Source organism: Azolla caroliniana, unplaced genomic scaffold (genome assembly GCF_043228905.1).
Source record: "Azolla caroliniana isolate FFs.n. ecotype wild unplaced genomic scaffold, voAzoCaro1.0.p SCAF_18, whole genome shotgun sequence".
In the NCBI taxonomy this organism is placed as follows: domain Eukaryota; kingdom Viridiplantae; phylum Streptophyta; class Polypodiopsida; order Salviniales; family Salviniaceae; genus Azolla; species Azolla caroliniana.
Genome location: NW_028230453.1, coordinates 15,478,686 through 15,503,078, shown reverse-complemented (window position 1 = coordinate 15,503,078; position 24,393 = coordinate 15,478,686). Strand labels below are relative to the sequence as shown.

Below are 24,393 nucleotides of genomic sequence, written 5' to 3'. Positions count from 1 at the left end.
CAATAACCTTCTACCCATCACATATAAAAATGTTTGCGATGATGAAATGGCTTGTCAAGATTGACTCACGTTGCCATTTTCTCGACATTGACACAAATAATGAAAACAATAGCATTGTTGTTATGTGACCAAATGCTAGGAAAAGAAAGTATAACATCAAGGATCAATCAATAAAATAAAGTAGAAAAAACAAGGAGCATAATAAATCCATGATTAGTTTCCTTTTCTCTTAAAGTGGGTTTCTATTATGTTAAGGGTATCAAACCCTTGGTTTTTATCAAACATGTGCAAATGAACAGTCGATTCATATAAACCTGGTCCTAATTATAATCCCAAACATCTAATGACCATGAATGCTAATTGCATAAAACATCTAACCGGGTTAGTCTTGTTATATCTCACCGTTCCCATTATTATTCCATATCTTTTGTCTTCATTTTTATGTCTCTTAGTGTCACCCATTCCACTGAGGCCTTTAGCGAAATAGTTTTTGGAAACCATTCTCATAATGCTCATTTTCTATCCGTGACACGCATATGCATGCACGTGCACACCCTTGGTCTCATAAATGAGAACATCCTAAATTAATAACATGATTGTATACTCCATCATGATTCACGTACTAACAAGTCGATTGATAGCATGTACTCGATTAAACACCTTTTCATAATTGATTGCTTTTCAATATTAAGGTTCCATCGTACTCTTTATCTAGTTAGAAAACGATTTGTGCCCATTCGAGGATATTTGGTTATTATGGTCAATTATTATTATGGGAATATTCCCGACCTTACCTTTTATCCAAAATGTTACCCATCCATAATGCACCTATGCAATAAACATTGTGTATATAATAAGTATGATAGACATTAGACCATGATTGTTAGATCTATTAATCAGTTGAAAAATCATATCATAACGCTCTAGGATGAAAAGGGAACTTGATTCTAGGTATTAAAGAATATAACATATATAATGTTATAGTTCTTGTCTTCTATTTTATTTGAGCTCCAAAGAACTGTTTAGTTTATACAGACGGCCATCAAACCCCTCAAGGTGGTAAATTGTGGACATAGAAAAGGCCAAATGTGAGAGCATGGATGTACAAAGGGTAAAAGGAAACTGGTAAATTGAAGGGGAAAATGAATCCGAAATACGCTCAGAGTTTCTCCTTATTTCAACAAATCCCCTTGGCCAACAATACTTGTATATTCCATTTGAGCCATTTATCATCAATGTTATCCCTTTTTCTCAACTATATGTGTTATATGAGCAATTACATAGTCAACTTATCCCCCTTTTCTCTCTTTCAAGGGGGGTTGACAAAGAGCCTTATTCGATATTTCAAGTTTCTTTGTAAGATTAAATTCCTTTGTATAATAGGCTATAGTAAATATTCCCGATTAATTGTTTATAGAAATCTAGGACACAAACAGTAAGAAAAACAAGCTCATAATATTGATTGACTCTTTGAATCCACCAGAGTGCTATTTTTTTGTTGCATTGTAAATGTCGGCAATTACATGGTCAACTTATCCTCCTTTTCTCTCTTTTAAGGGGGGTTGAGAGAACGCCTTACTCAATATTTCCACTTTCTTCATAAGATTAAATTCTTTGGTAGAATATGCCCTTGCCAATGTTTATAAAAAACTAGTAACAAACAGTAAGAAAAACAACCTTATAGTAATGATCAACTCATGCAATCCATCACAATGTTATTTTCTTGTTGCCTTTTAAATGTCAGCAATGCCTCTTTGGTAATGTTCTTTGTCTCTTAGCATACTTAAAGACTTATATATAACTCTTTTCATTGTGTGTACTCCCAAATATCATGTTTTTCAACATTATATCTTCTAAACATTGTGGGCTCACACTTTTGCTAGGTGTGTACGTCAATTTCACATTGAACTATTGGAATATTCATTCAACAACGTTTTGTCCTCCACAAGATTGTTCGTAAAATTTGGGCTAGAATGTCGATGAGATAAGGGGAATATGCCATTAATGAAAATAAATATCCACATTTTGCTTCATGATGAGTAAGCATCATAGTCATACATAAATGAGCCCCATTTATGTGGAGAAGAGACCGAACATTATCTCTCAAATGTTTGTTAGATGTATCCTATTATAAGAGAGAAATGATTTAGTGACCTTGGTTGGCTGAGACTTTTCGGCTTACAATTCATGACATATTTTGCCCAAATACTTTTATCTTTAGGGGATTTTTTCGCGTTAATGTTAAAAGAAACGGGGGACATTAACGTAATTTCCTTATTGTTTTACCTTTGTTTGCAATATGACCCACATTAAAACAAACACACTTTTATCACCAAACTCCAACAAAAAACCTAATAGAAATATATTTTCATATCATACGGCTACATAACCTAAAGTAACATAACTCTATTTGGTGTTACTATTTGACCAATCATGGTAGACAATTGATGCATTTTGTTCTTAGGGTATGGAAACAACCTTGAAATAAGCCCAACATATTTACGAATAAATATTGTCATATCACATAGACAACAAACCTTTTGCTATTTGTTTGCCATTTGAACTCTTCATTTTATGATTCCTCAACCACTTCACGAATACTCCTCAATACTTGGTTTGTGTAAATCCAATCTAATTCTTCACTTTTTTTGATAGTAGATATCGGCAACTCCTTGCAATGACTTCTCCCAGATGCTATAATTTCTCTGTGGCATATTCGATGAAAATCATTTTAGGTACTGAAATCTCCATCATTGAGTGACTAGTGGCTCTTTTGACTTGATCACAGAACACTTCTTAGGTTTGTGTTCCAATTCTTGGTGGTTTGTTTTCTAATCCATGATGCTCCAACTCAACCAAATCTTCTTCATGCTAATTGAGTTAGTAGTAACAATTCCAACTTCATCACCTAACTCTTCTTAGATTTGTTTAGCAACTCATCCTAGGCTTGTTCTAGTCCACAAATCTTCTCAACCTCCACATCAATGAAGAGCTACTAATCTTCATTCCATCAGCCAAGTCCTTCCTACTTCGGTTGTATCATCGACTAGGCTATATATTAACATGACTATAATTCAAATGACATTTCTTAAGATAAGTGTGTTATCCATGCATTATACTATATATATGTATCTAGTAGCTCAACAGCGACACCTTGTTCTAAATACAGGTTTGGTATTGGCGCACCATATTCTCATGTCAAGGCTCTTAATGAACCAAACAATCAAGGAAAACATAATGTGTCCCCTAATTGAATGTGATTGAACGTTAAGAAACTCAAGTTCAAGAAAAGCCAGTAAGAACACATGTAAGAGATAATATGGTATTGCTTAATAAAAGGCACTATTTCATCGCCCCACTCCTACATTGTCTTAGCAGACCACACATCTCAAAAATATTTACATCAAGAAAAATACCTCTCTGTCTTGGGTATTAATGGGATAACCATTTAATCAAGTTATTAAAATACATGGTTTCATAAACCATAAATGTTCAAGACATTTTCAAACTCGCTCTGGCCTTCTCAAGCATATCTGAAAATTTTGACACGACAGTATCAATACTGAAAGTTAATGATAAGATTAATGCAATCAATCAAAAGAAAACAAAAGATGAGCAATATTCACTTGTTTGCAGATTAGTTGCCGTCTTTATGTCACTTCGGAAAAACAAGGCACCTCTTTTGATATACACACTCTGCAAGAGAGAGGAAATGGTATATATAGATTGATTGATTGATTGATTGATAACAAACAGGAAAAGAAAAAGAGGAAAAGAAAATCACAATACCTGGAATAGGATTGATATACATACATACATACATACATACATACATACATACATATAGATTGATTACAAAGGGAAAACATTAAGAGAAGAAGAAAATCACAATAAATGGAACAGAAATGGAATGGAGGATAACCCAGCAGATGTAGTATGAATTGAGTGAGATGCTAGTACTACTACCACTATTCATATGAAGATAAGAGGAAGTTGTCGCATGAGATCCCACATGGGTTAATAACTAAAATAACATCAATATCCTGCACGATAAAATTCCTAGTTGCGAGTGCGTGGTGGCATATGATTGATGCTCCAGATCTGCCAATACAATTGGTTGTTTATAATGTGAAGGAGTCCATGCACTACAGAGCATCAAGAACGATCAAGCCAGAAGATTCTATTGTTATGGAGGCGCTGCCTTGTGTGGTGTGATGTTGACCACGAGGCTTCACGGTTGATTCCTTTGAAGTAGTCAATGAACCCACCTTCATGGGTGGGTTCACCCGTCATGGTGACAAACTCTAAATTTACAGACCTTCTGTAGATAGCAGTACCAAGTATCTCTGATTCCTAATAATATATGACTCAATTTAGAGGTTCAAAACCCCCCGTATAAAGATAGGTGTCTATGAACTTCAATTTAGCTACATGCTCGTGAATTTATCTTACCCTCTAGTTCGACCGCGACGGATCTCTATGACCTTTAATTTAACTACATGCTCTCAAACTTCTGGACCTTGGTAAATTTACTTATGCCGAATCAAATTAAGCCACAGAGTTATTCCTAATGGTGCCTGTATGTCAAACCTTAAGTTTCAGCCTTGCAATCCAAGTTTGCATTCGATAATCTTCGAGCCACCAGCATCTATTCTTGATTAATGATAACATCCTAGTTTGTCTTTCACAAATCCAATAACTTAATCTTTGACAATAAATTAGGAATACTCTACATTACTTTTTAAAACATATTTTTCTTGGGGTAAAAGCCCTTGTGCCTCTTATTCAATGCCAATTATTTTGCGGAAGAGGTGGCAGGATACTGTTGACCTACTCTGCAATCATGGTGACAGCCTAGTCAGCAGTCAACTCACATATATGTTTTGATAATATAAGGTGCCCTACCTCTCCAAGGGATTCTGCAGCTAGGAAGGTAGGAAGGGACTTTTCCAAGTAGATTCTGAAGGGCAGCACGAGGATTAGGGTTTTAGGTCAACTAGAGAGAGAGAGAGTCGGAGTGAGAGACAAAGGGAGGGAGAGAGAGATACACGTTGTCTTGGATACAAAGAGTGTACCACTTTTTTGGTTTTTAGATATATATATATATATATGTATATACAAGTCAAAATGTGCTACAAGTGCGCTCACACTCGTGCACTAATAAAAAGCACGATGGCCATTTATTCCCAACAACCTCCCACCTAAAGGCAATGTCCCATGAGGAGAAAAAAGAAGAAGAAGAAAGTCAGCTAAGTCCAAGTATGTACAAAGCTGAACTACATACATCTATCCAGCTCCCATCATCTGTCGGCAATGGGCAAATCGCTCAGCTGGAAGACCCTTTATGAGAAGATCTGCAGGATTTGCATTTGTATGTACTTTGACAAGCTCAATGTTCTTGATGTCAAGTACATCTCTGATGAAGTGATACTTCACCTGTATGTGCTTCGTCTTTGCATGAAAGACGGGATTCCAGGATAGCATGATAACAGTCTGACTGTCACAATGAAGAATACGTAACTCTGTAATGCCAATATCTCTCACTAGATATGACAGCCATAAAGCATCCTTGCATGCGTCAATGGCAGCAACATACTCTGCCTCTGTAGTAGACAATGCAACACACTTTTGTAGCCTGGAGATCCAAGAGACCGCTCCTCCTGTGAAAGTAGACACATGCCCAGAAGTAGACTTTCTGCAGTCTGCGTGACCAGCATAGTCCGCATCCGTAAAACCAACGACAGATGCCTTCTGCTTTCCAACGCAAATGCAAAAGTCCTTTGTGCCTCTGACGTATCTCATAATACCTCTCACCGCTTCCCAATGCTTTTTGCCGGGATTTGCCATGTACCTACTAACCACTCCCACTGCAAAAGCAATATCAGGGTGTGTAGCAACCATCGGATATATCAAACTGCCAACGGCTGAGGCATAACATTAGCCATTTCAGCCTTCTCACCGTCAAAAGTAGGGCAGTCTTCTGCACTGAGTTTCAAATATGGAGACAATGGAACCCCAATTGTTTTCCCCCCTCCATATTGAAACACTGCAAAACCTTAGAGATATACTCTTGCTGACATAGAAAGAGTACCCTTTTCAACCAGATTCGGAGTATTCGCATGCCAAGGATGTGATTTGCATCACAAAGATCCTTCATATCAAAGCTGCCATGAAGGCTTTGCTTCAATGAATCCAAGGCTCGTATGAATATCCTTGCCAGCAATCAACATACAGAACCCAGATAATCAGGCTGCCATCTCCTGCCTTCTTGGTGTACAAGCAGTGGTCCACTTGACTTCTACGAAAACCTTGAGACTGCATAAATGTATCAAATTTATGATACCATTCTCTTGGTGCTTGTTTCAACACATACAAACTCCTTTTGAGCTTACAAACCATCTTCTCTTTGACAAAACCTTCAGGCTGCTGCATGTATATGTCTTCATGCAGATCACCATGTAAAAAGGAGGTCTTCACATCCATCTGTATGAGCTCCATATCTTCGCTGCAACTAAGCCCAAAATGGTTCTTAATGTAGTCATCTCAACTACATGCGAGAAGATCTCATCAAAATCAACTCCATATTTGTGATTGTATCCTTTTGCAACCAATCTTGCTTTGTACTTTGGCGAGGAATCAGAAATGACCTTCATTTTATAAACCCATTTGCATGGAAGTGTTTTCTGCCCTTTAGGCAACTGCACCAAATCAAAAGTGTCATTTTTCTCAAGAGATTCCATCTCTGACAACATGGCTTTATACCATTTCTTGTTGTCCTGTCTGTCCATTCCTTCCTTGACGCAAGATGGTTCACCACAATCAGTCACCATGACATAATCAGCCACATTGTTTGCATCAGGAACAAATCTGTCAGGTTGTCTAGTAACTCTAGACAATCTCCTAACCCAATGCTCATTGTTTGGTAGCTGTTGAGCCTGCAAATCAGCATTAGCAGCTTGCTGTTCTAGCCGTCCCTGCACATTTGGTGGTTCGTCATTATGGGCAAAAGCTGGCTGATCATTTCCAGCCTCATTTTCTGCAGTTGCTGGTAAGTTTACCGCACGTGTTTGCTGCAGCGGGCACATTTTTCTGTCTAAAAGGTATTTCTTCTCGGAATAAAACCCTACATACTTCCTCGGTCTTTTCGGGTTGTTTATGCATGCAATTTTCCCAGAAGATAAAATCATTGCTGTATACTATTTTTCTTTTCTCGGGATCCCACAATCTATACCCCATTTCACCCTCGTCACCGTATATAGACTTGATTGCAGCCTAAAGGTTTCATCCAGGTTGACTCATAAATCTGCTTACTACTACTGCATATGCAATATCAGGCCGTGTTGATACCATTTCATCATTAATGATTCACAAGTTGAAGCATATGGGATAGCCTGCATTTTTTCTGTTCCGTCTTTGTCTTTGGGATAGTGTGCTTTTCAATGCTTTACTTGTGGTTGAAGAGGCACTGAAGATGGCTTTGCATCAATCTGAAATATTTCCAATACCTTCTCAATGTACTTTCTCTTGGGATACAAATAGTAACTTCTTTTGCCTGTCCCGTCTGAACTTATCCCAAGAATGTGCTCAGCATTTCTGTGATCTTTCATAGAAAATGCACATTTGAATATGCATTTTAATTCCTGCAAAGCTGTTTCATGCTTTCCTGCAATGAGCATATCATCAACATACAAAACCAAGATAACAACACTGCCACAAGTTTTCTTTTTCATATTGAGAAAAGGATCAGCCTTACTTCGAGTGAAGCAATTTGAGAGCATGAAAGAATCAAAGTTCTTATGCTAAAGACATGGGGCTTGTTTAAGCCATAGAGGTTGCGTTGAAGTTTACAAACTAAATGCTCTTTTCCTGGAATTAGTAACCCTCAAGCTACGAGATATAAAGCTCTTCATCTAGGCTTCCATGAAGGAAAGTCGTCTTTACATCCATTAGATATAACTCTGAATCCAAAAAGGCTGAAATAACTAAAAGTGAAGTATAGTTATTTCGACTACTGGAGCAAAAACCTTTTGAACATCAATTCCTTATATTTGTTTGTACTCTTTGGCTACTAAACGAACCTTATACTTGGGATTACCTTCTAGAGTCTTTACCTTGTAGACCCACTTGTTGGGTATAGCCTTTTTACCTTTGGATAGCTCCACAAGATCCCACATATTATTCTCATGGAGTGCTTTGATCTCCTCTTCCATAGCAAGCTCCCACATGTTAGAATGCTCACATGTCCTAGCCTCTTTAAGAGTGAGAGGCTCCCCTTCATCTGTTAAAAGAATTTGATGAAGAGATGGATCATACATTTGGGTTTGACGCCTCAACCATGTTGATCTCCTAACCCAGTTGTCTACATTATCTCTTCCAAATTTAATGGAATATCTCCTTGCTATAGTTCAGTAGTATTTTCTTCATTTGTAGGTAATTGTATTTGATCTTCATCTTCAAGGTCTAAATTTTCCCTATTGTGTCGTCCATCTTCTTCTGGCAATAGAATTGGTTTGTAGATCATTGAATGTGGAGATGTGTTCAGTTGCAAACTTGGCATGTTCAAGTCGTGTGGTGATGAGCCTTCTCATCAAGTGAACATGATTCAACACAGTGGTTATCTCGTACATAATCTTCACTTTTCTCCATACCTCATGACTAATGGTCAGCCCCTTGATGTTTCCTAAAATTTCATCTGATACTGGCATGTAAATGTGGGCAACTGCCTTACGATTGAGCATTTTCCAAGTTGCATCATCCATACCAGGTGATTTGTTTTTGTCCAATGCTTCTGCACATCCTTGTAAATAAAGTGTGCTTTCCATTCTAACCTTCCATAAGTTGAACCCAGTGCCATCAAATTTCCTGAATTTTACCCCAGCATTGGCTGATGTATTTGCCATGGTGAAAGAAGGAATGCAGAACAGACACGAAAAACAAAAAACTCCGACTTATTCAAGGTGGAAGACAAAGCAATGAAGATCCTGAAAGGATGCAATGCTCGCCCTGATACCAATTGAAAAGAAGGAGAAGATAGAATAACTGTTTTCTGAAATATCTTATAGAAACTAAAAACAAGTATGGGGTTTAACACAGGAGGGATTAAAGAATGCAGAAGCAGTTCTGCAAAACAAAGGTCCATAACTTAAAAATATATATGAGGTAGGAGTGCACACACACATGTATGTATGTACGTATGTATGGATTAAAGAATGCAGAAGCAGTTCTGCAAAACAAAGGCCCACAACTTTAAAAATATATACAAGGTAGGAGTGCGCACACGTGTGCGGATGCGTGTGCGTACGTATGCCGGCGCGTGTGGGTGCGTGTGGGTGTGGGTGTGGGTGTGGGTGTGGGTGTGCATGTGTTTGAATGGTACAAGAAATTTAACTCCATGCTCTGCAAGGTTTCATTTGAAGTCAGTGAGATCACTATTTCTGCACAAAGGATGAAGATGGAAGCCTCTCATATTAGTTTTGTGTGTTGATGAAATGTAAATTACAGGGGAACATGACAAGACTCTGCAAAAGCTAAAAGACAAACTCAAACATGCATTCACTATGGCAGAATTTGGACATGCGGGTCATATTCTAGGCATGATCAGGCAAAGAAGTTATTGTTTCTATGTATAATGTCAAGAGAAGTATATTAAGGCGTTTGAAAGATTTTCACATGGCTGATGCTACGCCACTTTCAATATCACATCAGCCTCGAGAAAAGCTTCTAGGGAAGACTGTATTACTATTGATGCAGCATCAGACGAGATGTGAACTTTTCCATAAGCTTCAACTTACAAATAATTAATGTGCACTATGGCAGCAACACATCTAGACATTGCATATGCAGTACGATGTCTCAATTTGGATGGAGGCATTGGCCAGCAGTCAAGTCCATACTCAGATATCTTCACAGCATAAAGGCAAAGTTCCTATGCTCTGGCAAATTGGATCTAAATCTCCAAGGAAACTGTGATTCTGACATAGACAGCAATGTGGATACTCAGAAGTCTTCTGGTGGATACATATTAAGACTTTCATGAGGTGCTATTTCATGGAGCACCCAACTTCAGTGGATAGTTGCAATTTCTACTATGGAAGCTGAGTACATCTCAGGTACAGAGGCTCCCACAGAAACCACTTGATTGGCCCACTTATGTAACAATCTAGAACTTCTGCAACAAGTTCCAGTCTTACACAGTGATAGTCAAAGTGACAGGCAAAGAATTTAACTTTTCATGCAGAAAAAGAAATCAATGTCTGGTATCACTTCATTCATGAGGTGATTGACAATCGCTTGATCTGTCTATCCAAGTTACTTCATTGGCACTCCCTTCAGCTAATGGGAGTCACCTAGATTCTTTAAGAGGGAGGTTGTTGGAGTAAAAGCATAGGTGCCTTTTATTCTATAAGAAAAGTGGTGGCCTACTGCCGACCTACTCTGTAATAAGGATGGTAGCCTTGTCACTTGTCAAGTCATTTATTTTGATATAAACGAGTGCGCTGCTTCTCTATAGGATTCATACCCCCTTGACATTGGAGCTCTGCAGAGTCAAGGATTTTACCCTAACCTTGTGTCTCTTTCTCTGAATAGGGACAACCCCCTTTTGCCCTCTGGTCTCCATCCTACTTTCAAGTTTTCCCTTCATATTTCAGTGGCTGCATTTGACTTACAGCTTCGCGTATATCTTTTGATTTGATCTATTGTTAACATACACTTGTACCGAGGGATTGGGTTTTTTTATACCAAGACATCAATTGAGAAGTAAGAAACTTCTTTCTTCTCAATAAAAAAGAGTTCTCTACGTAAAAACATAAAAAAAAGGTAAAGTAGGATACTTTATTTCTATCAATAAATTAGGTTTTCTTTGCACAAGACCAAAGCAAATAATGTATGGTAGATCATCATTGCAATAAATAGATTTCTATTTTTTCCCCTCAATGTATAATTAGTTAATAGCTCCTGTCCTCTCTGTGTGTATGCATACACAGTGACTGTAGAATAGTAGAAGAGATCTTGTAAATATTGCTTCAGAAAGAACACTTACTCTTGATGGATGCAACCCTTTCAGTTCAGCACAAGCTACTTCAAATTTGTGTACCTATTACAAGATCAGATTACAATTATCATTCTATTGTGAGTCATGCATGATATATAATCATGATAATTCATTGTTCTTTCTTTAACTAGTTCATGACATGGCTAAAGAAAATGGCTATGACGCCTGACGGATTGGGTGTATAACGCACACAACAAGGTCATAAGTGAGGGATTTTTCTCGCATAGAATCAATACCATAAAAGGGTGGTTTAAAATTTTACTGAGTTCCTGTCTATAAATATATTGCGTCAGCTTTTTGAAATATATTGTGAAGTAGAAAGCTTAGAAGCAAAGAGGACCTTTTACAAAGAAGTTAGGAAGACAAAAATCTATATTATTGTCTTTCAAGAGACCAAAATTATACCTGGATATTCTGGTCTCTCCAAACATTTTCCCTATATATTAAACTTCCTTCTTGAGACCTATATTGTTTTTCGTTTCAATTTCTATGTCACAGTTAACCCCAAACAGTTTAGAGTTTATGATGATGATGTAGTGGCATGTTGGAATTAATGTTCCCTCTTTCTTAGATCTACACAATATCTTAATTGCTTACCCAAATTCTCATTGATGCCATAAAGATATTCGACAAGAATGCAACATGAGACAAATGGTAACACATACATACATGATGGAAAAAATGGACAAACCTGTTGTGCGAGGTCTGGTTGAGAATCTTTGGCAACATTTTGTAGAGTCATAACTAGTGCTGTAACAAAAATAGAATAGAAGGATATGTTCATGGTTTAGGTGACAAAGATAATATATTTTGCAATGAAACACTTCACAAGTATGGTGAACCAAAGGGAACTTGTAGACAAATTCACACTGAGGCAGCAGAAAACAATGGACTTTATTTGCACTTTCACACTTCTTCATCAGTATTGAACAGATGAAAATCAAAATCCACTATCATTACACAATTCACTACGATAAATGCAGCATTTTGATATATACAAGGATCATTTCTAAATGTTGAAAGTGTCATTTTTCATCCATACAGGGAACATTGCAACATTTCGATCCATCTTCTGTACATCTTGACATACACCTTGACAATAGGCTAAATGTTATCTATGACATTAACTGTTGACATAAACTCTTATCCTATTCTTTGATTCAAGGCATGGAAACTCTATGCAAAGTTCAAGTGCTTGATGAGTTTTTCTTCAAGATCCTACAAGGATCACTTCCAATCATCATGTTGGGTCCAACAACTTGACCATACACTACACATACAGAAAGTTTCTTTATTAGGTGTCCCCAAGATTCTTTTTCACATGCATACATACATACATACATACATACATACATACATACATACACACACACGTACGTACGTACATACATACATACATATAGCCATATATGGATATACATATACACATACATTTAGACATAAACACACACATATAGCCATGTATGGATATACGTATACATATACACATACATTTAGACATAAACACAAACACACGAATATATATATATATATATATATATATATATATATAGAGAGAGAGAGAGAGAGAGAGAGAGAGCATACCTGTGGTCCTTGTTCTCTGCTTTCAATAGAAGAGGAAGTGAGAGAGATCAACACTGTCTTACAAAGAAAAGAGTGAATGCCCCGATACATCAACATAATCTCTCTCTCTCTCTCTCTCTCTCTCTCTCTCTCTCTCTCTCTCTTTGGTAGGTTCACACTCTCGGCCCCAGGCGGGGCGATCGTCGGGACCTTCCGAGTTTTTGATTGATCCCTGGGCACAAACTCATGGGTCATGGAAACTACGTTAAAAGTACTTCACTCTTTGTGGCTTCGCCCATGCTTATGTTCGGAACCAAGTGTCGGCACCAAATCATTTCTTCACATAAAAAATAAAGGCAATGTTTGGACTCCATGCCATTGGTGATGGCTCCCAACACATGTAAAAAAACGCTTGTTTCCCAGTTTGTCGTGAACATCACCTTAGGCTTGGTTCACATTGTCTGGTTGCCTGATGATGTCCCACGTAACAATTGGTCGCGTGACATAAGGAGTTGATTTCTTCGGGTTTGCCCAATAACAAATGAATGTATATATATCCCCTCTCTTGTTGATGCAACACAAAAAACATTGGTTCCATAAAATAAGTCGCCAAAATCCTTGAAACATGTGAATGCCCAACTAACAATCGGCAACGGTTCGGCAACTGAACTGAACCGAACCGCAAAACCGCGGTTTAACAGCTTAATGGTTTCAACAGTTCGGTTCAGGTTTAGGTTTTTTTAAACGATTCGGTTCGGTTTTGGTTTGGTTTCAGCAGTCAAAAACCATGGTTTAACGGTTTTCATTTTTAAAAAAAAAAATTTTAAATTTAAAAAATTTCTAAAAATTTCTAAAACTTGTTTTTAAACAATCTTTTCATTTTTACTCTTATTCTCACATTTTAGGAACATCTTAAAAATTTTAAAAATTCTAAATAATGAAATATTATAAATTTTTTAAAAAAATAAAAATAAAAAATTGACCTATGTTGAAAACCGAAACCGAACCACAAAACCGCGGTTTTTACGGTTTAAAGGTTTAACGGTTTGAAAAATGTTTAACGGTTCGGTTTAAAGTTTTCGCAGTTCGGTTTGGTTTGGTTCAAGTTTCAAAAAATTTAAACGGTTTGGTTTGGACCCTCTCAAACCGAACCGAACCGAACCATTGCCGATTGTTATGCCCAACCCACCTAAACCTCTATTCTCTATCTATACCTTCTCAATCATATAACATATGTGGCTCCATCAAAGTTGAGCTTTTGTTCATCTAGTTGGCATATTTGTTGTCAGTCCTTTGGTGTAGTATAATAAGGGCTTCCTCTTAGCATATCATAGTACAATCATTAATTCATTTCGTAAAATGGTATTGGATTAAAAAACAATTCTCATATTCATGTCAATTCAACGTTACTAGATTTGGTTTGCCCCTTTTGGCAATTGAAATAGCAAAGCACATTGTGCCCATGTATCTAAACTTTCTTTGTATATATGCCATGCGTTGTAACCTACTAGTGAGTACTTGTACAAAAATCTTCCCTCAAGCACCTATATGTCTATGTGTAACACCTCCCTCGTTGTGTTACATTGCATTGAGACTTTTTCCTTTTTAGCCCTCATAGATAAGTTTGGCCTCTTCAAATGTTTAAATATAAAATTTCTCTATTAAATGGGTATCTATTTGTACGAACAACTATAAGAACATCCCCATTGTCAGATAACAACTATAAGAACAAATTTTTTGACTTCGTAATGCATGTTAATGCTGCTATTCACATGTAATGATAACATCTTCTTTTTTTCTTTTTTTTTCTAAAAGAGAATATACTCCATTAGTTAAAATATACATGAACACGGTCCCTTTCTCAGGTAGGCCGTGCCAAGATTATCCTAGCCTACATACGAGATCTCACTTATTTATCTTACACTTTTACATATGACTCAAGCCATCCTTTCAGATACATCACCTACCTTCACTATCCCACTTGCCATGTCTTTCACGCCCCTCGTTCAACTAATGGGAGGGGGAAACAACCATCTGGGTACATCATACTTCCATAGTATATCCATTCCATTTGCTACGGCCATCGGTGTCGTACACCATCTTTTTCGAAAATTCAGCCTCATTAGGTCTGCAACATCATTAGTACCATTAATCCGCTCATATTGAGCTCTTAGTGTAGTTATGAGTGTGTGCCAAATTAGCTTAATCGATTCAACTGGAGGGCGTTTGTGTGCGGAAAATACCCTGGTACACCTTTCTGTCCATGTAATGATAACATCTTGTATGATGCATTGGCAACTCTGAATGCAATTTATAGGAAACAGATAAGGTTGGTTTATGTGGAGCTTTATGGAAGTACACATAAAAGTTAGCAATAACCTATTAATTCATTTTTATTAGACCAAAAAAGGGGTATTTGTGCACATAGAAGTTTCAAATTGGTATCCATCTCTCTCTCTCTCTCTCTCTCCATAAAGAGGAGATGGAAATAATATAAACAACTATTGAACAATCATGGTCGGTTTTGTACGACAAAGCTACATGGTAATTAATTGGGTACATTTGCATCTCATTTAGGTAGATTTTTATTTATGATGCTTTACATGCTATTTGATATTTGGTACATTTCCATCTTTTTTGCACCATGAATTGATAGAGATTGTGAGCGATAGGCCAACTCCTAAAAAATCTGGAATGTGAAGAACTTGTATAAAAAGCCATTCAAAACACCTCAAATAAAATTCAACACTTTGAAATATCTCCAAAACTTAAAGCAATGAACTTGAAAGGAACAATGTGGATTTAATGATTAATACCAATGAGCTTAGGAACAAAATGGTTTTGCTATACATATATATTACATTAATAAAGATAAAGGCTAATGTAATATGAGGGCATGCTAACTTTAGATATCTCTCATTGATGTGTTCTGAATCTAATATACTCAAGCCACCAATTCCCATTGCCTTAATTTAAACGTTATCATCTTTGAGACTACCATATTTAATATCCTCAAGATCAATTAAGAAAATGGTGACTTATGAAATGACTTGGACAAAAGGTCTCATCCATATGGATTTGTCAAATCTTACCAAAATGATTTTAGATAATATCACCGTTTAGCGGTAAGTATATTGGGAAAAAAAAAATGTAGTTTAGCGGTAGTTAAATTTTAGATTGATGGATTCTTGGGCTTTCATGTGTACAAGCAAAAAGTGCTATTCATATTCAATCAACGAAATCTTGCATCGTATGTTCAGAATGTTCAACACCATGTTCATTGGTGCTCATTTTCGCAATCTTATTCAAAGCTCCAAACAGTTGAAAAATGTTAAAACAAATAAGTTACAACACAAAGGTGGGGCAGCTCATATTATTCTTCACAAAAGACAATGAAAAGGGAGGAAATGAGAATATCTTTTAGATGCTTTACAAGTTTGAAGACATCTGTTAAAACACATGGACAATATCACATATGAATGTATTACACTAACCATCACACTATGTTTCTTCTCACAAACATCAAAATCATGCAAGAGAAGGTCTCGTCAACAACTCAATGGAACGTTGCAAATACGAAATGGCAGTTGGGATATCATCAAAGGAAAGGGCACTAACAGCAAACTTTGCAGCCTTTTGTGCTTCTGCAATCTTGTCAGGAGGGGGCTGATAATGCTCTGTTTTAGATGTCGGTAAAGGAGCACTAGCGATCCTCTCTAATCCATTTGTATGTTCACTGAAAGAACCATATATTGTATTTACTGGTGTCAATGAAGAAGGGTATGTAGCTATGCTTGGACTTGTGCCCTCTTGAGATTGATAATAAGTACTAGCTTCTTCCAATCCTCCATTGCTCCCAACATGAGTAGTAGGCATATTTGGGCGGGCAAAACTTGTTTGTGTGGTAGCCATATTAGGGTGGGCAAATCCTGTTTGTGTAGGAGGTATATTTGGGTGGACAAATCCTGTTTGAACAGAATACATATTTGGGTGGACAGATCCTCCCATAGCATTTTGTGCATAGTCATTAATATACTTTTCATTGTGAGGCTGTCCACCATATGCATCTGAGTGTGGCACTGATCCATACTGACTTCCAGATAAAGATGTAGGTGTATCAACATATGTCGTAGGCACATTTGGATGGGCAAATCCTCCAATCGAAGTTTGCAAATAGTCATGGTTGTAGTTTTCACTGTGAGAAGGTCCACTATAAGCATCTGACGGTGGCGTAGATCCATACTGAGTTCCAGATAATGTTGTTGTGTTGACAGGAGAGTAGTGTGAGATAGGATAAGTCGTTGTATAGCCATGATGACTTGAATCATGAGGTGGTTGAGGAATTCCATGTTGGTTATTACCTGAATGCTCAACATGATCAGGTTGCAGAACTTGATTTGGACTCGGCGTTGAGAATCTTGCATGTGGAGGCTGCTGCGAAAGTGAACCATCATCTGGTGGTCTTGTAGCTCTATCATCAAGGAATCCTTTAGTTGTTGGCAGTTGTGGTAAATCTGGCTTTAATTCAGGTGCTCTTGTACCCGTGCTATCCAGCCTCTTCTGTACAAAACAGACACCGAAACGCACAATCATTTAAATTCATGAGATTACATGATATAAAAACTGTGATGAAAAAAAGAAAGAACCAAATTTCCACATAGCAGAACCCCCAAAAAAAGCCTAAGTGAACTCTGGTCTAGATATTCCTATAATTTTTAATCTAAATGTGCATGCCTTAATAACCACCATTGTATCACTCCTGTCAAATACTTCCTATCCCAACAACATTATAATATGTCATCATTCAATGAAGGTCTTATCTAATTTATTAACTCTTTAATACTTTATCCATGGGGTTGACTACCACAAGAACAAGCTGCAACAGGAGCATCCGATACAGACTGAGTTATTATCTATGCATACATTAACTACTGTCGTAAAACTTCAACTGATTTATTTAAAGCATACATAGTTTGTTGAAATATTGGGAAACCTCTGAAATACCAGTGTTTCTCTTTATTTCCCAAATGCCCTTAATCAACCCCTGAAAGAGTGAGGCAAGGTGATGAATGAACCATAAAATTCTCAAATAGCATATGTAAGTGCTCTACAAGCGGATAACGCATGGGTTTAAATCTAACGCCTGCATTTCTCCCTCAATTAACATGACAAATTATTTGTAAATAGTAATTAAATACAAGTATTTTACTTACAAAACTTGCCCCTTTCGACGAATCCAGCAAATCGTCGTCATCACCACCAGGAGGTCCCGGTACAGGCTTCCTACCTTCATTGATAGCTTTCCGTATATCTGCGGCTTTCCACACTGCATATTTTTGCTTTTGTTCGATCTACAAACCAAGTAGACAAAACTTTCAACATACTATGTGCATGTAACCCTTACCGTATGCACTATCAATAGCACGGAATATAGACTGAAGGACACTATGAATAAGATAATTGTTTTTCACGTATATTGAATTTGAAATATAGGTATGGCTATCACTCACATCTGGATCCAAAGGGCCAAACTGCTGCAAAATTTCAATGAACAAGCTCGCAGCATAAAACGTTTTTGCAGTATTTCTGTAAAATGCAAACAAGATGATAAAAAAGAATATCTAATGCAAAAGGGTAGATATTGCATTATTGAATTGCTAACATGACTTACAGGTCAGCTTGCCCTGATCTATCTTGCTTATCAGCCTTTGCAAAAACACTGAGAGCAAATCCTTCTACATGTAGACTGTCTTCTGGACTCGATTGAATAACCTTTTTATCCTGTAAAAGTAATTCAAAACAAGAGTGTTATGAAGAATATATAAATGTACAAAGATGTTACACAAAAACATAGCAAAGAATATGATGTGAACATAGGAATTGAGACGAGTCAAAATTTCCTGCGTCTTCAGCTTTGATCGTTGCCAATATCATGTTATACAAACCAATTAATCTAGAAATTTTAACTTATTGCATCAAGATATACAAATATGAAAAAAATCCTTTTAAGAGAAGAAAACATACCTTCTCCAATTGATTCATTAAGGAAACCAATATTTGATTTGTCGTTTTTGTCCTTTCCTTTCCTGGTATTTTCAACCCTCTTTCCATAGCATAGAGGCGGCCTACAAGAAGAGACAACAATAGAAGATCATGAGGGCCCTTATACCTAGTTGAATGGTAGATAAATCATATAGAGAAAATGACCAAAAAACCTCCCAAAATACACCCAAGTGAATAGAAGATAATAAAAGTCCTTATGCCTAGTTGAATGCTAGATACATCCTATAGAGAACATGAGGAAAGACACTCCTAAAGTACATCTACTTGTTCTTTGACATCCTCAATTGCCCCCTAGATTCTATTATTTCCCTAGATGTTGTTGGCCAACCACATTTATATGCTCAAGTCGTCCCCTTTTCCAAATTTATATGCACTATTTGAGCAATTATATAGTTAATCCATTCCATTTTACTCTCTTTCTAGAATTTACCAGGGGCAATTTGGGGTAATAAGGAAAACTTTGAGCATATCGCGAAATAAAGATAAACTTGGGTATTTCTGAGTTGTTTCCCAAAATTATTTAGCATCCTAGCTTCATTCATGTCTACATCCAAAAAAAATCTATATTTATTGAAAACTCATAGTTTTCAATGAGTCATTACTATCTGCACCAAATCTATAAGTAGGTACTACAGGTATTTAAAAACTAACTTTTCAGGGTTTAATTTGTTTAGAAATAAAACTATGGTTATTTAAAAACCTTAGTCATTAAAATGAACATTTCAAGATAACTAAGACAGGAAGTTTTATATATATATAATTTGATTCTTCTCTATCCATACAGGAAAATAGAAACACATAGAACACCTCTAGATTTAATTTGATGATGATCAAACGTTATGAAATCCCCAATCTAATCATATATTGATTTGCGATTGCCTATTAAATCCGGGAAAAAAACTTCTAGAATTCATCTATTTATTTCTTTCAGTTCATTATGATGGAAAAAAACGGTACGAGAATGTAAAAAGAAAAGAAGAAGGAGAAGAAAAAGGGGAAAGAGGGTTCGAATTCTCACAGTAATACGCCACGAGGGGTTCATGCTTCTGCAATTCATCTGCACGTTGCAGGTAAGGAAGGAGGTACTTCTTCGCAGGTTCCGCCATAGCTGCTGATGCTGTCAAAGAAGAAGGAGGAGGAGAAGATGAAGAAGAAAAGATCTCTGATGAAGAAAGAAAAGAACAGAAGGAAGGAAATCAAATCTGAAGGCAAAAATGGCAGAAAAATTGGCAGCGACGAGAAGAGAAGAAATAATTTTGCATTATTTACAAAAATAGGGCCCTTCAATCCCAAGGTTTCCAAATATTACATAAATGCCCCTCCTCGAAGGATTGCAACATTCGCGAATGCGAATGCACGTATGGTTCATATTATGCTTTCATCCACTTCACAATAAAATGCGTATTGGTGGGTAGAAGCCTAAAGGGAGGGGTATTTGGGGAAGCTTAGTTTTTCGTTCCCTTTTCTTGTGGATAGGGAACTTTTTAAGTTTTTTAAAAGTTTAAGTGTAATAAGCATAAAGGAAGGGTACGGTTGTGGACTCTGGAGAGAGAGGGAGTGAAAGAGTAAGTGTGATGCCAGCAAAATGACATGGTTGGTGTTGACATAAACTAACATCACCTGTTGATGACGACGATGGATGATGGTAGCCAATAGCACTCGCGGGGTAGTGGACAGTGACAACAACAATCGCAACAATCATCGCGGCTAAGTATATTAGGTGGGCACAGGGATGACGACATTGATCGATCAACAATAGTGTGAAAGGTGGCGATCGACGAGTGGTGATGAGGTATGGCAGCCACGAGCATCACGCATAGAAGACTCGAAAGCTCGATTCGAAGTAGCCTTCAATTGAAGAATAGAGTTACGCTAGCCTTTACTCGATGGCTAGAGTCTTCACTCAAAGGCTTGAGTCAAAGGTAGCATTTGACTCAACGGCTTCAGTCAAAGGAGGGGCATTAAGAAAATCATAAAATTAAAAATTCCCCCCCCCCCACAAGAGAGGGCTTACTCAGAGGACTTGAGGCTAGTGTTTAACTAAAATGGTTCGACAAGACTTATGGGGTTTCATTATATAGTGAGTCGTGGAGCATTTTAGGGTTTTTCTAGAATGTTTCGGAAAGTTCTAGAATGTTCTAAGGTTCGACCCTTTATGCAATTATGTTACAATATATTAATAAGGAATTAGTTAAGTTATTAGCATGTACACATATGGGTTCAAACCTTACCATGACATGGTGGCCATCACAACTAGGCTCAAAATTATGAGTCGATTAGTCTAACGTGTTCTTCATTTGATCGTGATTAATTTAGACAAAATATTTACAAGAAATAATTGGAAATAGATACCAAAATCACAAATTACACTAGTTCAGGAATTGAGAAGATACTTTGATATTTTATCGTAACTTTGTTACATTGAGTGACTTAAAAGATAGATAGATAAAGAAGATAGAGATGTAAGATCTAAGGGTATAGCCTCGTAGAGATATCCTTGAGTTGGTTTAGAGGACCAGTGACATGACTTTGTTGCATCTTGTCATTGATGATCTTGAACTCAAAAGAGCTTTGGCTCTCGCTTGAAGAAGAAGAAGCGTTGCATGAGGAGCAGACGGAGAAGACCCCCACGACCCTTGGCTCTCGCTTGAAGAGCCCTTACCTATGAGCCATTGTCGTGTAGTTCCGCTCACGCGGGAGAAACTAAGGCGGGACCGCGGGAGTCTTGGACCGAGGGGTTTAAGAGATCAAAAGGGAGAGAGAGATACGTGAGTGTATCGCCGGCTAGGCCTGCTCGTTGCCGACAGTGTTACTAGCTGAATAAGACCTCAACACATATAGTCTTCGAACCTGATACACGCTCATCGGACAAGGTAGAGGGAACTCACGACAACACAAGAGAGAGAAAACAGAAGTTTGAATTCAATAACTAGCAAGGTTACAATTTTTGCAAGATTACAACTGGCAAGCCGACAACAGACCCATCACAGAGAACCCATGCACACACACGCAACACAGAGAACGCACGATGGAGCCTCTGTTGGAAGCACGTGAGCTTACACACAACAGAGGCAACCGACCTCAAACAGAGTGGAGAGAAACGATAGAGGAGGAGAGAGCTTGAAACCCAGTCCGACAACACCTTGTCCTCGCCAAAACGCGATCCCTTCTTCTTCTTCTCCCCTCCCTTTTATAGGTCGCCGAGGAGGCCGTTACATCAAAACACGTCAACTTTATTCTTTGTCCCTTCGAACAGAGATACGCATCGATTTCCTAGCTAATAAATATGTCATACCTAGTATATTTACATCTGCCGTCCTATTCCTAGTTATGCATAGTGTATTAATTCGCGCACACTTGTGCAAGGGCAGGTTCACGCCTTTAATTCCTTGATTCCTCTTAGGGCCGGTTTTTTTCACGACATCCACCCCCACCAAACTGTGCATCCACCGGTATGCGCCGGACACTAACAATCGTTGGAGAAGACCGACTTGTAATCATCTGTCACTTCCCGAATCCTCGTCTGCTCCGAACCGGTCGTCGTCGTCCATCACGCTTCCCGGGTCCGGCTCGTCCTCATGCCGCTTCTTGAACGCCTTGATCTGCTTCCCAGCTATCGGCACTGTTAATCGCGTCCCGTCGAGCTCCGCAAGATGATACGTCCCGTTATCATTAGCGCTCGTTACGGCGTAGGGCCCGAACCATCTCCTCGTGAATTTGCGCGTTGCATTGTGCTAGTTGTCGAGGTTGTTGTCGTACACCAACACCCAGTCACCTTCCTCGATCTTATTTGGCCGTAGCCGGTGCGTCCGGTCGAACCGGCCTTTGTTCCTCTCCCTCGCCGCATGTAGCTTCGCCTTTGCATGCTTCACGTCCTCCGGTCTTCGCTCGAGCTGTCGAATCCGCGCCACCAACAGCTCCTCCCAACTCATCTCGTCTCTCTAATCTATCACCGCCCAGGAGGAAATCGTCCGGTCCACCGGCATGATAGGCTTCTACGTGTACATCAGCTCCATTGGCATGAACCCTGTTACCGATTTGTGCGTAGTCCGGTCCGCCCACAACGCGTAAGGAAGGAGTCGCAGCCAATTCCTGACCTGTCCGTCGCACGCGCGTACCAGCGCCTTCACGATCGTCCCATGCCCGCGTTCTACCTTCCCGTTGGCCTCCGGATTGTATGTCGTGGTGAGAGAGAGCTTGACCCCTAGCCGGTCGAACAACTCCTCAGCTTCTTGCGCGTTCAGCTCTCCTCGGTCCGCCATGATCTTCCCTACGCACCCATACCGACATACTACCTCTTCGATAAAAAACCAGCACGCCGCCGCAGTCGTCTTGTTCTGCAGTGTGTGGCCCTCCACCTGGTTCGTCAAATCCTCCTGCGCAAGCACCATGTACCGCATCTGCCCCACCCCCATCGGCATCGTCACTAAGTCTACCATCCACTTGAAATGGACGGTTGGTGGGTAGGTCGGGTGTAGCTCATCTCGATGTCGGACTGTGGAGTGCAGCTGACAGCTTTCGCACGTCATCACGAACTAGTACACATCCCTGTACAGCCCCGACCACCAGTATTTCTCTTTCAGTTTCTCGAACGTGGCCCATGTCCTGCGGTGTCCGGCCCAAGGACTCTCGTGGTACGCCGTTAATAACTTGTCCTGCTCGTCCTTTTCGCCACTACACGAAGTGGAATGCCACCTCGCTTCTTTGGGAGCTTCCATATACTTGTGTCCCGTAGGGAGAATCGGTACGCTTTCTTCCGGATTCGGTTAGCCTCCTCTTTAGTCCATGTCGTGTCTGGCACCATTGTCATCAAGAACCTTCCAACCTGGAGCCACTCCCCGTCATACTCGCTCTCGTTGAACTCGTTAAGCGTCGGAGTGCTCCCTGCCCTTGTGGCTACGGGAGCCTACTAAAAGAAGTCTACGCCGACTTCTTCGTCCTCCGAAACCATGTCGTTCTCGTCGTCGAAACACGCTCTAGAAAGCATATCGGCCATGGTGTTGTCCTTTCCGGAGATGTGTCGTATCTACGGGTCCAGGGACTTAATGTATGTGATCCACCTAAGCATTGCCAGGTTCAGAGTCGCGCATCCGGAAACCGTACCGAGGATTGGTAGGCAGTCTGTCTCGATGATTACTTTTGTTCCAATCAAGTAGTCTTTATCGGTCTTGACCGCCGAAACGATACCCCAAAGTTCGCGCTGAACTTGGGTGTATCCTCGTTGTCGCTCACTGAGAACCTTCGCTCTGAACCGGATCGGGAACCGCGTGCTGCTCTCGTTCTCCTGATTGATCACCCATCCTATCCCGGTCGGGCTCGTATACGGTGTCGAGGTATTCCTCGCGGATGCGTGGAATGAGGCGGGACCTCGGGGGTCCTGTACCGAAGAGCAAGAGAGAAAGGAGAAGAGACCCACTACGTGCGAGAGTAGATTCACAGGGACACGGCCCTTCGACATAAAGACGCGAGTGGGACAGCGACACAGAGAGACACAAACGTATGTATGTATTAACAAAGACAAACAACACAACACGGAGTCGGTTACAACCGAACAGGCCGGCGAACAGATGCCGATACCTGTTCGTAAACGCACAGAAAGGAAGGAGTAGGTTGGAGGTGCTGCCGGAAGCACTCGGGCATTCCTCAGAGCAGCGCGAGCCTCCCGAAACCTGCATAGAAGGAAATTATGGCGTTTGCGAACCAGAGAGAGAGAG

At 39.1% G+C, this 24,393-nt stretch overlaps 2 protein-coding genes across 3 annotated transcripts; both read right to left on the bottom strand.

The window, feature by feature from the left end:
- Positions 1-3,311: 3,311 nt before the first annotated feature.
- LOC147852509 (Prefoldin chaperone subunit family protein) lies at positions 3,312-12,810 on the bottom strand. Its single transcript, XM_087334539.1, has 5 exons — positions 12,638-12,810; positions 11,745-11,803; positions 11,042-11,095; positions 3,627-3,696; positions 3,312-3,533 (listed from the first exon to the last, which is right to left on the bottom strand). The coding sequence occupies exons 2-5, from the start codon at positions 11,793-11,795 to the stop codon at positions 3,493-3,495; spliced, it is 216 nt and encodes a 71-aa protein (XP_087190665.1). The 5' UTR covers positions 11,796-11,803; positions 12,638-12,810; the 3' UTR covers positions 3,312-3,492.
- Positions 12,811-15,959: 3,149 nt separating this feature from the next.
- EXT-LIKE (hydroxyproline-rich glycoprotein family protein) lies at positions 15,960-19,874 on the bottom strand. 2 transcript variants are annotated; one of them, XM_087334248.1, is made up of 6 exons: positions 19,698-19,874; positions 18,641-18,741; positions 18,288-18,397; positions 18,127-18,202; positions 17,830-17,967; positions 15,960-17,176 (listed from the first exon to the last, which is right to left on the bottom strand). In XM_087334248.1, the coding sequence occupies exons 1-6, from the start codon at positions 19,783-19,785 to the stop codon at positions 16,145-16,147; spliced, it is 1,545 nt and encodes a 514-aa protein (XP_087190374.1). In that variant the 5' UTR covers positions 19,786-19,874; the 3' UTR covers positions 15,960-16,144. The 2 variants fall into 2 exon arrangements, with proteins under 2 accessions (XP_087190374.1, XP_087190376.1); XM_087334250.1 differs by having other exon boundaries at positions 15,960-17,173.
- Positions 19,875-24,393: the final 4,519 nt, after the last annotated feature.

Coding starts and splice junctions, on each gene's coding strand:
- LOC147852509 (XM_087334539.1), bottom strand. CDS start 11,795: ATGACTCTACAAAATGTTGCCAAAGATTCTCAACCAGACCTCGCACAA. Junction 11,096..11,744: donor AACCAGACCTCGCACAACAG/GTTTGTCCATTT, acceptor ATCTTGTAATAG/GTACACAAATTTGAAGTAGC. Junction 3,534..3,626: donor GGCAACTAATCTGCAAACAA/GTGAATATTGCT, acceptor CAAAATTTTCAG/ATATGCTTGAGAAGGCCAGA.
- EXT-LIKE (XM_087334248.1), bottom strand. CDS start 19,785: ATGGCGGAACCTGCGAAGAAGTACCTCCTTCCTTACCTGCAACGTGCA. Junction 18,742..19,697: donor ACCCCTCGTGGCGTATTACT/GTGAGAATTCGA, acceptor CTCTTCTTGTAG/GCCGCCTCTATGCTATGGAA. Junction 17,968..18,126: donor TTGGCCCTTTGGATCCAGAT/GTGAGTGATAGC, acceptor CTTGGTTTGTAG/ATCGAACAAAAGCAAAAATA.